General features: G+C 42.2%; 1 protein-coding gene and 1 non-coding gene across 3 annotated transcripts in view; one reads left to right on the top strand and one right to left on the bottom strand.

The window, feature by feature from the left end:
- Window positions 1-14,100, top strand: part of Borcs5 (BLOC-1 related complex subunit 5) — an 84,030-nt gene that overhangs the window by 1,399 nt on the left and 68,531 nt on the right. The window contains exon 2 of one of the 2 annotated variants that reach the window (XM_074076031.1): window positions 1,154-1,297. In XM_074076031.1, coding sequence (XP_073932132.1) covers window positions 1,154-1,297 — 144 coding nt within the window. Of the gene's footprint in view, window positions 1-1,136; window positions 1,298-14,100 lie in introns of both variants that reach the window. The other variant, XM_074076032.1, reaches the window with a different exon arrangement.
- LOC141424536 (small nucleolar RNA SNORA51) lies at window positions 8,957-9,084 on the bottom strand. The gene has a single exon (XR_012449445.1). It is a non-coding gene; the product is annotated as a small nucleolar RNA SNORA51 (small nucleolar RNA).

Genomic DNA, 14,100 nt, shown 5'->3' with positions numbered 1-14,100 from the left:
TCAGTAATAATGGCTCTGTCTTACTCCCAGTCTCTGTCTAGCCAGAAGCAGAGTGTGGGGAAAGGGGAGTGGCATCTTTTTATTTCTAACATGCCTACTCTCCTAGGAATCAACCATTGGCTTATTTCTGACCTTAGGATTTGCCTCCTCCCCTGGTCAAGTGCTGTACACACATTGATTATGTCTTTGCCAGACCCCCATGTTATATCTAACACAGGTGAGCTAGGATGTTGAGACGTTCCCATTTCTCCAGGGAAGGAGGAATCATTTTGTAGCAGGATTCTGACATCGCTTTTGTAAAATATTAGGTAAACTACAAAAGAGGTCACAAAACCTCTCCTGCAGAGCAATGAAAGTAGCAGAGATTTCTTTTTTTTTTTTTTCCCTAAGAAAGTGCATGCCTCAGTCTCAGGAGACTAGCTTCCAGAAGGCAGAGCAGTTCTGTGGCATCCTGGGATCACCACACATTTGAGACATGACTATGATGAGCCAAAAATACTCCCTTCTAGAGTAGGAAACACTTAAAGGATTTGTTTTTGCATGAACGAGGAGAATACTTGGGGAGGTGGATGTGTTGGTCTAGGGCATCCTTTATAGCTTGTAACTCTTCCCTCCATTATGGTCTCCCTCCCCAGGAACCTTGAAACTGACCTGCCTCTGTAGCAGTCACACTTGCCTAGCAAGTGTGAGGCTCTGAGTTCAAATCCCAGTACTGCAAAAAATGTGTTCAGTTATAAAAGAAGTTTATACATTATATGTTCCTGTAATGTTTGAAGTTTTAAAAAATATAGAAAATGGAGGTCCCAATAATTCATTCTTCCATTCCAGCTGCCACCACATTTTCAGTAAAAAATAGGCTTTTTTTTGGTAGTATTGGTTTTGAACTCAGGGCTTCACACTTGCTAGGTAGAGCCACTCCATTGGGGCTTTTTTTTTTTGTGTTGAGTATTTTTCCAGATAGGGTCTCATGAACTGCTTTCCTGGGCTGGCTTCAAACCACGATCCTTCTGATCTCTGCCTCCTGAGTAGCTAGGATTACAGGTGTGAATCACCAGGGCCTAGCAAAATCTGTTTTTTAATCACTGCTGGAAACAATTCTGTCGAGGCAAAGTGACTAATTAATGACTCCTGAGCAGTGTGCCTTTATTTCCAGTGACTCCTTCTCCAGCGAAGCACAGAGCCAAGATGGATGATATTGTGGTCGTGGCCCAGGGTGCACAGGCCTCCCGGAATGTCAGCAATGACCCCGACGTCATCAAGCTGCAGGAGATTCCAACTTTCCAGCCCCTTTTGAAAGGTAAGGTCTGCGTTTTGTCTCATCCCAACTGCTGGAGGGTTCACATGGCCCACCACTCCTTCCGCACATCTCCATGGCCTACCCTCTCTTCTCCGTTGGCTCTTTCCTGAAATGGCATCTTCTCCACGAAGCCTTCCTTGACTAATTGTAGCCTTATTCCCTGTGGCACTTAATCCCCCATTGACCTAGTGTAAATTTGCTCACTGTGTATATTTTTCTTCTAAAAGGTAAGCTCCATGATGATAGGAACTTTTCTGTGCTTGTTCACTGCTGAGTACTTGAAAGAGTGTAAATGAATGAAGAGGAAGGATGTTGTTGGCCCTTCCCTCTTTGGTCACCGTGAAAGGATTTCCTTACTTGCCATCTGGATGGGCCATAATTTGACTAGTTCAGACTCATAGAAAAACTCCATCACCAATGATACACTTAGGATTTATTTTTTCTTTTTGGTAGTGCTGGGGTTGGAACTCAGGGCGTCTGTTTGCTAGGAATTCTCTATACAACTTGAGCCACACCCCTGCCTATACACTTGTAATTAATCCTGGCAACCTTTTTGTAAGAGACGAGAGTGGAGAGTGTGTTTCGGAGAGGAGAGATTGCCCACCTAATTAGCATATCTTGATCTCAAAGTGGTTAACATGAAGGGTATAACTTTGTTTTCATACCTCCACTAAGTGGTGGGTTCACTGTAGTAGTTCCTTAGGCTCCCTGCCCCCACTCAAAATCAGGAAATAATGAACAGAAGGACCCAGTTTAAGTAGCCGTGTCTTAGAACGTCACTATAAGCGCCTAGCACAGACTGAGTAACTTATAAAGAAAAGAGGTTTATTTATCTCACTTTTCAAGAGGTTCAGGTGCCCTGGCATCTCCTTGGATCTGGTGAGGGTCTTCCAGCTGACATGATGGTGGAGAACGCCACACTCACACGGCAGAGCAAGCTGGCTGACTGGGATGTTCCTCCTCCTCTGTTAAGCCATTAATGTAATCATGGGCTCCACCCTCATGACTTCACCTAATCCTACTTACATTCCAAAGACCCCAACTCCAAACATCGTGAGCATATGACTTTGTAGATTAGGTTTCAACATGCATTTTGGAGGTGATTAACACTCAGTGCACAACAATCAAGTATAATAATAAAAACAAAGCATCTTACATATATATAGCTATTTGTACTAAATACCACACCCTCACACACATACACTTATCATCCCTTCAATTCTTATATCAGTGAGTGTGCTCGAACAGTTTGCAAGATCAGACAACTGTCAGATACTGAGATTGAACTTGAACCTTGTTTATGATGTCAAGTCCTACAAGAGTTACGCTGTTCCACACTGTACTTCACAAAACAAATGGTGCTTTTTTACGTGATCTGTACATCATCCTGTTCTTCCTAGCACTTCATCTACTTTAGGAAATACAGTTTTCAGTCTCCCCCAGAGGCCTCAGGGTTAGACTTTGCTAAGCACTCTCTTAACACCACACGTTACACTGTTACCCATCTTCTCATTAGTCTTCCTTATTTCGAGGAGTAATGTGCTCCTCCAAGAAGCCTATGCCACATACCCTTCGTAATCACATGAAAAACATAGCCTTTGTCTTTAGAAACTAGAGCCGGACACTTGTACTGTGTATTCCATCCCCTCTGGAGTTACTCTTCACACCCCTTCTGGTTATCCTCAGTCTTCCAGTCCTGTGTGGGGCCTTATATGATCAATCCTTGTCTTCACCTTAGGGAATTACTCAAAGCAAAATGAAGAGAACTTTGAAATATACTTAATTTTCTGGGATTAGTTTTTTAGGCATTTGAAACAAGTCCTATTTTATAGTAGTACAACCTACTAGTAAGAGAGGTGTCTAGGAGAGGGCTTGATGTAAAGAGAAGGTAATCGCAGACTTAAAATCATCTTAAAATCATCTACCCTAAAATGAATAGTTACTATGAGACAGCTAATGCATTGTGACCGAATCAGACTTGGTCGAAATTTTGGCTGGGCTGGGGGGCGGGGCAGGGGCACAGTATCTAGGTTTGAACTCAGGGCCTTGTGTTAGCTCTACCATCCCTTTTTATGTTGGGTATTTTTGTGATAGGGTCTCATGAATTATTTGCCTGGGCTGGCCTCGAACTGCAATCCTGATCTCTTGTCTTCCAACTAGCTAGGATTATAGGCATGAGCCACTGATGCCTAGGCTAATAACTGGGTTTTAGTCACAGTCCCTAGCTGCATTGCCCTGGCTTTTGTCTTTCTGCCTCTGCGCCTTGGTTAGTAAGAACACTGGGAGTAGGTGTGGTAGAGAAGAAAGCCGGTGAGGAGCAGGTGACCGGAAGAGCTGACCTGGGGTTTGGCTAAGGAAGGGGGAGAGATTGGTGAGAATGGCGTGGATCTAGAAATGGCAGCTGGTAAAACATCTATGGTGACTTTCTTGGATAGCGATTACAGAAGACAGGCAGCAGAGAAAATTGAGTAAAAACAGTAAATACAGTTATGCTAACAGCTGAAAATCCCCTCCGCACCTCCATGTCAAAGCTATTCCGTTTTCCACTTTAAGACACTAGACTCAGCTTACATAATTGCCTAAAGTTACCTAGCTACATACAGTACTAGCCCATCTTACGATGGCACCAGGACATCCAGTTGTGAGAACTGTACGTGAATCTCAGGTTCCTGTCCTAGCGAAGTCTGTGGGAAAGAGTTCTAGGCTGTAACAGGACATGGCGGGAGTAAGGCGAGGTTTGGCTTTAGGTGTGGCGTTTGTGCAGCACTTCCTGCCTTGACATTGTTCTGCCTGGAGTTTAAAGTCTGCCCTCTGCCTGCTGGGCTACTACAGGGGCACCCATCACTGTCGCCTTTATGTTCTTGTCTCTTTCCCCCGGCCTGCTTTCGTTAAGAGGCTATTTCTCAAAGTAGTAGAAAGGACTGCCCAGCAAAGGCATTATCCCCCAGCTTTGATTTTAGAAGCTTTTATTCAAGTTAAGGACAGTTTATTCCTTCAAAACAATATGTTCAAGTATTACACAGAGTTCCCCATTGTTCCCTAATGTCCTATGATGTGATGCTGATGTGGGTGGGTGATCTGCAGAGGCAGTGGTCGGGCAAGTTTGGGTGACTGAGGTAATGTTTGCATTTTTAATAAGCAAGCAGATTCTTTCTTTGGTCTTAATCCTTTTGCATAAATATACAAGGATATAGTTTATGTTTTAGAGTCCAAATATTTTCTTTAAGTTGAAGGGATTTCTGTTTTTCATAGCAATCTCTGAATTAGCAATTTATTTTTACACGTAAAGCACTTAATAGGAAATTAAAGAAAAGTAGAAAGCAATAAATGGCTGTAACAGTATAGAAAAGCAGAATGTTGATTTCATTATAAATTAGCAAGATTCTAAGGGGTTAAACAAGTCCTATAGATTTCTTACTTAAAACTCAACCACTCATTTTTTAATGAGTTCCATTCTCATTTATGTCATTTTATGGAAATGAGATACCCACAAGAGAAGTACAGTACTATTGTTATATAAAAGTTAGGAAAATAATTATTCACTTTTGGTTGATGAATATATTCATACACACACACACACACACACACACACACGCATATGACATTCCTTGTGACTGACCAGTCATTTTTGTTACTGACCTTGAGTACAAGCTTGTCTTACTGCCTAGGAACAATGAAGGTCAAGCATATACAGTGGAGCCTCCGTGGTACTGAGCAGCGTGGCGGGCATTCCGAGCCTGGTTGTAGTCTTTTTGTGTCTTACATTAATGCATCCACTCCATTCTTCTTCTTTTTTTTTTTTTTTTTTTGGCCATAGTGGGGCTTGAACTCAGGGCTTTCACCTTGAGCCACTCCACCAGCCAAATTTTTTGTGATAGGTTTTTTCAAGACAGGGTCTCACGAACTATTTGCCCAGGCTGGCTTTGAACCTCGATCCTCCTGATCTCTGCCTCCTCAGTAGCTGGGATTACAGGCATGAGCCAGTGGCACCCCACCTCCACTCTGTCTTTCTTCCGCGTACTGTTTACACAGTCTTTTCCCATTGTTTTATTTGTTTTTATCTACCTGTCTTTACATGTTAAGTATATCTTGTAACCAGAAGGTATAGGTCCATGGTAAGGTACATAGAAGGTATAGGTACATAGTTGGGTGTAACTTTCATAGCGAGGCTGACAGTTTGCGTTTTCCCTGGTGCATAAATGGATATAAAGTGATTGAAGTCTTCCGTTTTGCTTTTCATTTTATATTTCTGCCTGTGGATAATTGCACGTTTTTAGTATTCCATTTTAGTTTATCAGTATCACTAGTTGTGTTCCTTCGAGTTTTCGTGGTTCCTCACAGTTCATGTACTGCTTCACCTAAAGCGGGAGAACTTGTCACCGGCAGGGTTTCCGCCACCTTCTCTGCTTTGTGCTGTGCACGTCTTGCATGCTGCGTTGCCACATGCACATAAGCATTTGAACAGTCGTGTCTTTTAAAGAACTTAAGGGAATAAAGAACTATGTGTGGATGTTACATAATCAGAGTTACCATTTTCTGCATTTTTGGGCTTTTTGGCAGTACTGGGGTTTGAACTCAGGGCCTCATGCTTGCTAGGCAGGTGCTCTACCACTTGAGCCGTGCCCACAGCCCTTTTTGCTTTAGTATGTATCAAATAAGTTCTCGTGGTTTTGCCCAGGCTGGCCTAGGTAATCCTCCTGTTTACACTTTCCATATAGCTGGGAGCTGGGATGACAGGTAGGTGCCACCATGCCCAGCTATTTTCTTTTTTAGTTAGGTGAGATGGAGTGGAGTCTTGCTAACTTTTTTGTTTAATCCTCAAACTGTGATCCTCTCTATCTCTCCCTCCTGAGTAGCTGAGATTACAGGTATGAACCATAGTGCTAGGCTACTGTTTGTTTTTTTTTGAAATGTAGTCTCGCCATGTAGACCAGGCTGGCCTCAAATTTGTGATCATCCACCTCCTGAGTACTGGGACTCTAGGCCTTGGCCATCACACTCAGCCATTTTTGGAATTTTTTTTTTTGTTGTTGGGGTAGAGGGGATTTGAACTCTGGGCTTCACACTTGCTAGGCAGACTCTCTACCACTTGAGTCACTCCTCCAGTCCTTTTTTGTGTTGGGTATTTTTGAGATAGGGTCTTGCGAACTATTTTCCTGGGCTGGCTTCAAACTGCAGTCCTCCTGATCTCGCCTCTTGAGTAGCTGGGATCACAGGTATGAGCCACCGGTGCCCAGCTGGTTTGGAATTCTTCATCCTTTCAAATTCAAGTTTTCATTTGATGCCATTTATTTATCTAGTTAATCAGTTATCATGGTACAGGGGGTTGAACCCAGGACCCTGTACTTGCTTGGCAAGTGCTCTACCACTTGAGGTACACCCCAGCCCTTTTGTTTTTTTTGAGATAAGGTCTTGATAACTTTGCCTGGACTGGCCTCAAACTCAGGATCTTCCTAGTAAGTGGGATTACAGGTGTGTACCATACACCTGCTACTCACTTGTTTGTGTTTTGAGACAAGGTGTTCCTCTGTATCCCAGGCTGACCTCAAACTTATGATCCTCATGCCTCAGCCTCCAGAGTGCTAGGATTACAGGTGCTCACCACCACAGCCAGTTTACATCATTTAGTTTTAGTCTGAAGAATTTCTTGGAATGGTTTTTGCAGTGCAGGTCATCTGAAAACAAATCTCTGATTTAATCTTATCTGGGAATGTCTTTTTGGTTCAGTTTTATTATAAAGTCTGTAGATTTTTGTAATCATTAAATTTTTGAAGAGATACTGTGAAACTCTGAATCTCATTTTCTACCACTGCCTCTTTCTTTTTTTGGCAGTACTGGGGTTTGAACTCAGGTCCTCACACTTGCTAGGCAGGCTCTCCATCACTTGAGCCACTCTGCTAGCCCTGTTTTGTGTTGGGTATTTTCCTTTTTTAAAAAATCATATTATTCTTGTATTAGGGGTACACTGTGACATTTACAAAATTTCTTACAATATGTTATAGTTGAATTCACTCCCTCCATCATTCTCCTTTATTCCCCCTTCCCCCATTCCTGGAATAGTTTCAATAGTCTCATGTTTCCATTTTCATACATGAGTACATGTGTTGGGTATTTTCAAGATAGTATCTCAAGAACTATTTGTCCAGGTTGACTTAGAACCTCAATCCTCCTGATCTCTGCCTCCTGAGTAGCTAGGATTACAGGCGTGACCACCGGTGTCCAGCTCAACCCACTTTCTTTCACTGGTTATCTGTTGCTATTTCTTGCTTAGATTTTACTGTAATGTTATTTGAGGATGACGATACTGCAATATTGGCTTGCTCATTTTGATCAATGAATAAAAGAGTTATGCTGAAATTGTCAAATAGTGATTTTCCAGTTTTGTCATTCCTCTGCATTTGTTAGTTTGCATTCTGCCGTAAGGAAGAGCTTTCTCTTTCCCCATTCATTCACTTGTTCGTCGTTTAATCAGTGTGGGACAGGAGACTCCTGCTTCTTTTTTCAGTTGAGTTATAAACTGTTATGGCCGTTACTTACTTTCGGTCTTAAAATGCTCCAGATCTGGAGTCAGTACCTTTAACGCAGCTTCCTTTGTCATGTGAATATAGACCTTCACTCCCTGTCTGTGTGGTTTCCAGCACAACGTCATGTTGCAGGTTTACCTTGTTCTTCGGGTCTGAGCATTTCTAACCAGGCCTTCCTCAGAGGACCTGGTTCTTTTAGTGGGGCGTGGTACTTATAAATAACAGACCCTCTCAGTGAATGTAGCTCAGAAATAAGGATGTGTGTAGACACGTACATACGCACACATTTACACCTCTGTTTATTTCCATGTTTACCTGTATGCATTGAAATGCTGAGTTCACACTAATGCACACCATGTGTTCTCTGATTTGTGATCTTCAGGTTCATGGTTTTTATCAAATTCTTTGGCCATTATTTTTCTGCCCCCATCCTTTCCTTTTTGTGGGACTCAGTGTCTGTGCTGGACCACTTGATGTTTTCTCACAGGTAACTGACAAGCCTTCTTGTTTTGTTTTGTTTTTCCCAGGGCTGGGGATCGAACCTAGGGTCTTGCACATGGTAGGTGAGCACTCTACCCACTGAGCTACAGCCTCAACCCTAACGCACTTTTCAGTTTTTTAGCCTTTCTCCTTTTTGTCTTCACTTTGCATAATTTACTATATTTTTCAGCTTCAGATACCCCATGTTTCTCTGTTTATCATGTTATGTTTTTCTCTACTTTTGTGAAAATATAGTGTATTTATAATAACTATTGTAACTCTCTTGATAGTCTATCATTTCTAGATGTGGTTTTAATAATAGAACTTTGTGCTAGTTACAAGTCATATTTTCCAACTTCTTTGCATGCCTGGAAATTTCTTATTACATCCAGGCGTCATATATTTTATGGGTTTAGGTTCCTTTACATGAGACTGGCCTTTGTTCTGGCATGCAAGTTACAAGGTACTTGTAATCATTGTGGCCCTTTCCAGGCCTCCTTTTAAGTTCTGTTAGGGCTCACCACCACGGTGACACCCTTCTGAACACTCTACCTGTTGTCTCATGTTTTATGATATCACTCCTCTGTGGCTCGTGGGGTCTTGAACTGTTCTTGGTCTTGTGTGGGTTTCGGATTTTTTTTTTCTTTTTCCTACCCCATGTCTTCCCCATTCACAGTACAGAGCGCGCATAGGGCCTGGGCCGAGGTGCATATTGGGTAGGTTCACTTTGGTTGTCTCTACAGTCAGTATGAGAACACAGCCTGTGGTGAGCACCAGGAGGCCGGAGGCCAGGTTTCAGAATGTTTTTAACCAAAAGCTCTCTTGTAGCTGTCTCTGCAGCCTGATGGACTTTCTCCCAGAAATTCGAAGGTTAGTGCTAAATGAGAGGTGCGATGGGTACCAGTGTACAGCTCCCAAGTGCCCTTTTCCTAAGCTAGTCCACTCAACTCCTGCCCCTTCAGTTCTGCTGGATCAGTTCTACACAACGTGGTTTCCCCAAACTTGCTGTATCTCTAGCATAGTGAGGCAGCTGGCCTTTCTTTGGATGTCCCTCCTTTGTCAAGGGAATGTTTGGCTCCAAAGTCCATAGTTTGAAATTCAAATCCCCAGTACTATGGTGTTAAGGGAACTTTGGCCGCAAGGTGATTTGCTTATGTGGTGGAGCCCTAGGAATGTGATTGGTGCCCTTGCAATAGAGTTGGGAACAAGCTGCCTGGTCTCTCGGCCATGTGAGGGCATAGTTTGAGAAGCAGCCATTTGCAGTTGGGTGCAGTGGTTCACTCAGGAAGCAGAGATTGGGAGGCTTGAGGTCTTAGACCAGCCTGGACAAAATGTTACCTAGACCCCATCTCAACAAACAAGCCAGGTATGGTGTTGCATCAGTAATCCCTGGGAAGGTATAGGTAAGAAGATTGTGGTCTGAGGCTTTCCCTGGGCAGAAAATAAAGACAAAAAATGCTTGCGACTGTATCTGAAAAATCAAGCAAAAGGGGCTGGTGGAGTGGCTCAAGTGGTAGAGCACTTGCTTAGCAAGTGTGAGTCCTTGAGTTCAAACTCCAGTGTCTCCCTCCTCCCAAAGTCATTCGCAAACCAGACGTCAGATCTGCAGCACCTGGAACTTGGACTTCCCAGCCTTCAGAACTGTGAGAAGTAAATGCTGTTCAGCTATCCAGCTGAGTCTTCTTCCAGCAACCTGAACTAAGAAACCTCCCCCCCCCACCCACCGCTACATCCATCTGGGAACTGCCTTAAGCAGTGAGCTGGGAGGGCTTGCTTCCCTTCTCTCAGGACCAGAGTCTCATGTATTTTATCTGCTTTTCTAGTGGTTTAGACTGGGAAAATACAATAGCAGTTCATTCTTCACAGGCAGAAGTGGAATTTCTTTGTTCATGTGGTCCAGTAGGTTGAACCTAGGGCTTCACACATGCTAGGCAAGTGTTTACCACTGAGCTCCATCCCAGCCCAGTAGATGTACATTTTATCTTTTTTTTTTTTTGAGACAGGGTCTTGCTATGTAGCCAAGGCTGGCCTTGAACTTGAGATTCTTCTGTCTCTTCTTCCCAGGTGCTGGGATTATAGGCATATGTTCCCATGCCCCACTCATCCCAAGCCCAGAAGAAATCCCTTTTTAAAGAATGTTTTTAGTCCACGTTTTTCTAATACCACTTCTTCCATTTTACTTAAAAGCCCCCTGCCAGCAGCTTTTAATTCATTTCTGCGCTATATTGGGAGATACCTGCTAAGTGCCCGCTAGCATTTAGACAGTGAAGATACAAAAGTTGTATGCAGTTGCTACTTGTTTGGATCTTATGCAGTTTTGTGAGCAGCGTAGACAGGTAAATAACTCACAGTGACACCGTGTGAGTAATACTGGCCAGGGCTGGGGGTGGGGCTCAGTGGTAGACACTTGGGTAGCATGCACAAGGCCCTGGGTTCAGTCTCCAGCACTGGAGGTAAAAAAAAGGGCAGCTGCTGTCACGGTGTATGGTAGAGACAAAGATTATAAAACCTTCACCTTGAATCTAGGCTCCCTGCTTTGTTGTGTCTCAGGCAGCATGATCATTCGGTAATAATGACCACATGCCCCAAACACTAAGCATGAAGCATGGAGAGAATGATGAATTTGGCCTTGAAACCAGGGGTAGGCTTCCCAGAGGAAGCAACATTTGAGCTGAGCTTTGCAGGATGGATAGAAGCTGGCCATACAGAGAGGACGGAGTCAGGGAGTGTATTTCTACTTAAAAGTATTCTATACAAATAAAAACATGTAATTCTGTATAAACAAAATGCCCAAATCTTGATGAAAATTATATTTGGGATATATTGCTTTGATTTTCTTTTCCTCATCTATAGCTGTAGGTATGCAGGTTAAATTCTCATTTTAATTTCAAGCAATGGTAAACGTTAAGTCCCCACCACTGTCAGCGTGTGTAATGACTATTCACTACTCTTTAAACTTGTAATTTGTGTTATATTGTGCATTTCAACAAAATTCAGTGCCCCAGGACGTGTTTCTGAGCAATCATTTCCTGTAAGAGCTAGCTGGTTACTCTGTAGTATGCCAGTAAATTCCTGGCATGTGTGAGGCCCTGGGTTTCAGCTCCAACACCGCAAAAAAAAAAAGTGCTGGGGGCATGACTCAAGTAGCAGAGCACTTACCTAGCAAGCACAAGGTCCTGAGTTCAAACCCCAGTGCTGCCAAAAAAAAGAAAAGAAAGAGATAGATGAGATAGCTGTATTTCCTTTTAAGGCTCTGGTTTGTGAATGGTTAGCCTGAAACAATCTAAGGATGAATACTTTAAGACTGTCAGCCATTTTTAGTTTTTCTACCTTTCCGTTCCAAAAATCTCATGGAAAAACTCTTGTGTTTTTAAACACACTAACATCTGAGACTGTTCCCAGAATTTAAAAAATTCTATTCCCTCCACTCTCCAAATGGCAACTATTGGACAGAATATATCGATACTAGCTTTATAGTTCTAAGAATCCACCAGAGGTAAGATTTTTGCTTCTGAGCAGAAGTCACATTCTTGTGTCAGAACTGCGGTGTGTCACTATTGGTTCGTCTACATGTAGTCATTGGGCTCTTGTGGGGGCTCAGACGTTATTGGGCTAAGGATACAAAACCCCAAAGCACGACTCCACCTCCTGAAGAGCCCAGGCTACCGGGGGAGACCATGTTATGGTCCATTGTGGCGAGGGCCATAAAGGAGCAGCTGCTTTTGTGTGAGAGGCGGGAAGGACAGATGAGACTCAGAGCAGCTTGAGGTTGGCTGCACAGGCTAAATATCCCTGTCTGATTTTCACGCCCAGAATGCTCTGAAATCTGAAAATTGTTTCTTTTACATTTTAATTAGCACACATTGATAACAGGGGAGGGGGGCTTCATTGTAATACTTCCATTGAGGCGTACAGTGTGCTTGAACAAGATTGCCCTCCCTCTATTTCCTTATGTTCCTCCTCCCCACTTTTCAGTGTTGCGAGGGTTTCCTTATGCCTGCTGTCTTCCTATATCTCGATCCTTGTCACCCCTCATTGGCCTTTTATTTCTTCCCTCTCTGTCCACCCCCCACCCCAGTCCCCCTTTATATTCATGTCCTGTTATCATCATCACCATCATCATCATCATCATCATCATTTTGGGTTTAGATTTCACAAATGAGTGAAAACATGCAGTATTGGCTTTTTGAGCTTGGTTTATGTCACTCAGCATCATGATCTCCAGTTCCATCATTGTCCTGCACATGACATCATTCCATCTTCTTTATAGGTGAATAGTACTCCATGGTGTAGCTATTACCATATTTTCTTTATCTGTTCATTAGTTGTTGCACACCTTGGCTGATTTCACAGCTGGGCTGTAGTGAACAGAGCTGCTGTGAACATGGGTGTGCAGGTATCTCTCCGAAGTCTGAAACTGTTTTGAGCACTGACGTGATGTTCAAAAAGCTTCAGGTTTTAGAGCATTTTGGATTTTCAGGTTGAGGATGCTGAACCTATAATTCTTTCCTAAACTTTATTATACATCAGAAACCACCTAGAGAAATGTAAAATTCTGATTATCTGTTTGAAACCTCACAGATTCTCATTCAGTAGGTGTAGATGGAAGATGTCTGTATAGTAAGCTAGTATTCTAGGAGATTCTGAAGTGGATCCATGGACCACATTTGGAAAACATAAAGCTAGAAGATTATGAACTTGAATTCTCCTTAAGGTGACAGAACCGTTGGATCATTCAGGCAATGATTTTAGACTTTTGTGGTGCTGGGATCAAACCCAGGGCCTTATGAATGCCAGGCAAATGCTGTACCACTGAAGTGCTCAGCCCCTAGACTTTTTTTTTTTTAAGAGTCATAGTTCTTGGAGTCTTTGCTTCCATTTCCCACGTGGGGAACAGGAAATGTTTCTCCCCCTCTCCCAACTCAACTCGTCCATACTTTATCCTGCCATTCTAAAATAAATCCTTGCTGAAACTTCAAAAAAAAAAAAAAAACCATAGCTCTTGAAGGAGTACTGTGGTAACAACTGGGTTTTACTATTTTTAGATAAATTCTGTCACTAAAACTGTAATTCTCGGTTTTAAACTCAGTGAAAATTCACTGTTTGTAGAGAATTCTATTAAAATAGTCACAGGTTTTTCAGTAATGTTTAATTTTTTTTCCACATAAATTCAGTTTTGTAGAAAGCCAGTGAAATACAAAGTGATATTTTAAAGAATGAGTTTGGAAAAATAATTATTGTGAGCTGATGCAAAACAAAATATATCTAAACATGTTTCTGGACATTTTTATTGGCTATGAAAATATTAGTAAGCAAATATATGTGAACTAAAAACGAAGTTTTGATTATTAAGGTTTTGGAGTAGACATAGCACAGTTGGGGTTTGCTTTGCTTTGCTCTTCAAAGATAGAGTCTTGCTATGTAGCCTATGCTGGCCTTGAATTCTCTGTCCTGCCTTAGTCTGGGATTACAGGCACACGCCCAGCTACTTTCATTGTCTTTTTAACTGAAGGTTTTTCTCTTAACATGTATTTAAAATGATAATATCTATTATTTCAGTAAATTTTATGTTGTATCAAGATTACCATTTACTAGCTATAAGAGCAGGAAAACAATAAATACTGATGATAGTCGTTAAGTTATGTGGGCCAAAGATAAATTAAAATATTTTTTAATGCCAATAAATACCAGAGTTCTTTCTCATATTTTGCCACTTTTTCCTAAGATGGCCTCCCTCTAATATAGTTTAATTTGCAGCAGTTCTGGTTTTTGCCACTAGATGTCACTAGACGAAAACAG

This window comes from Castor canadensis, chromosome 6 (genome assembly GCF_047511655.1).
Source record: "Castor canadensis chromosome 6, mCasCan1.hap1v2, whole genome shotgun sequence".
In the NCBI taxonomy this organism is placed as follows: Eukaryota; Metazoa; Chordata; class Mammalia; order Rodentia; family Castoridae; genus Castor; species Castor canadensis.
This window is presented reverse-complemented; position numbering and strand designations above follow the sequence as displayed.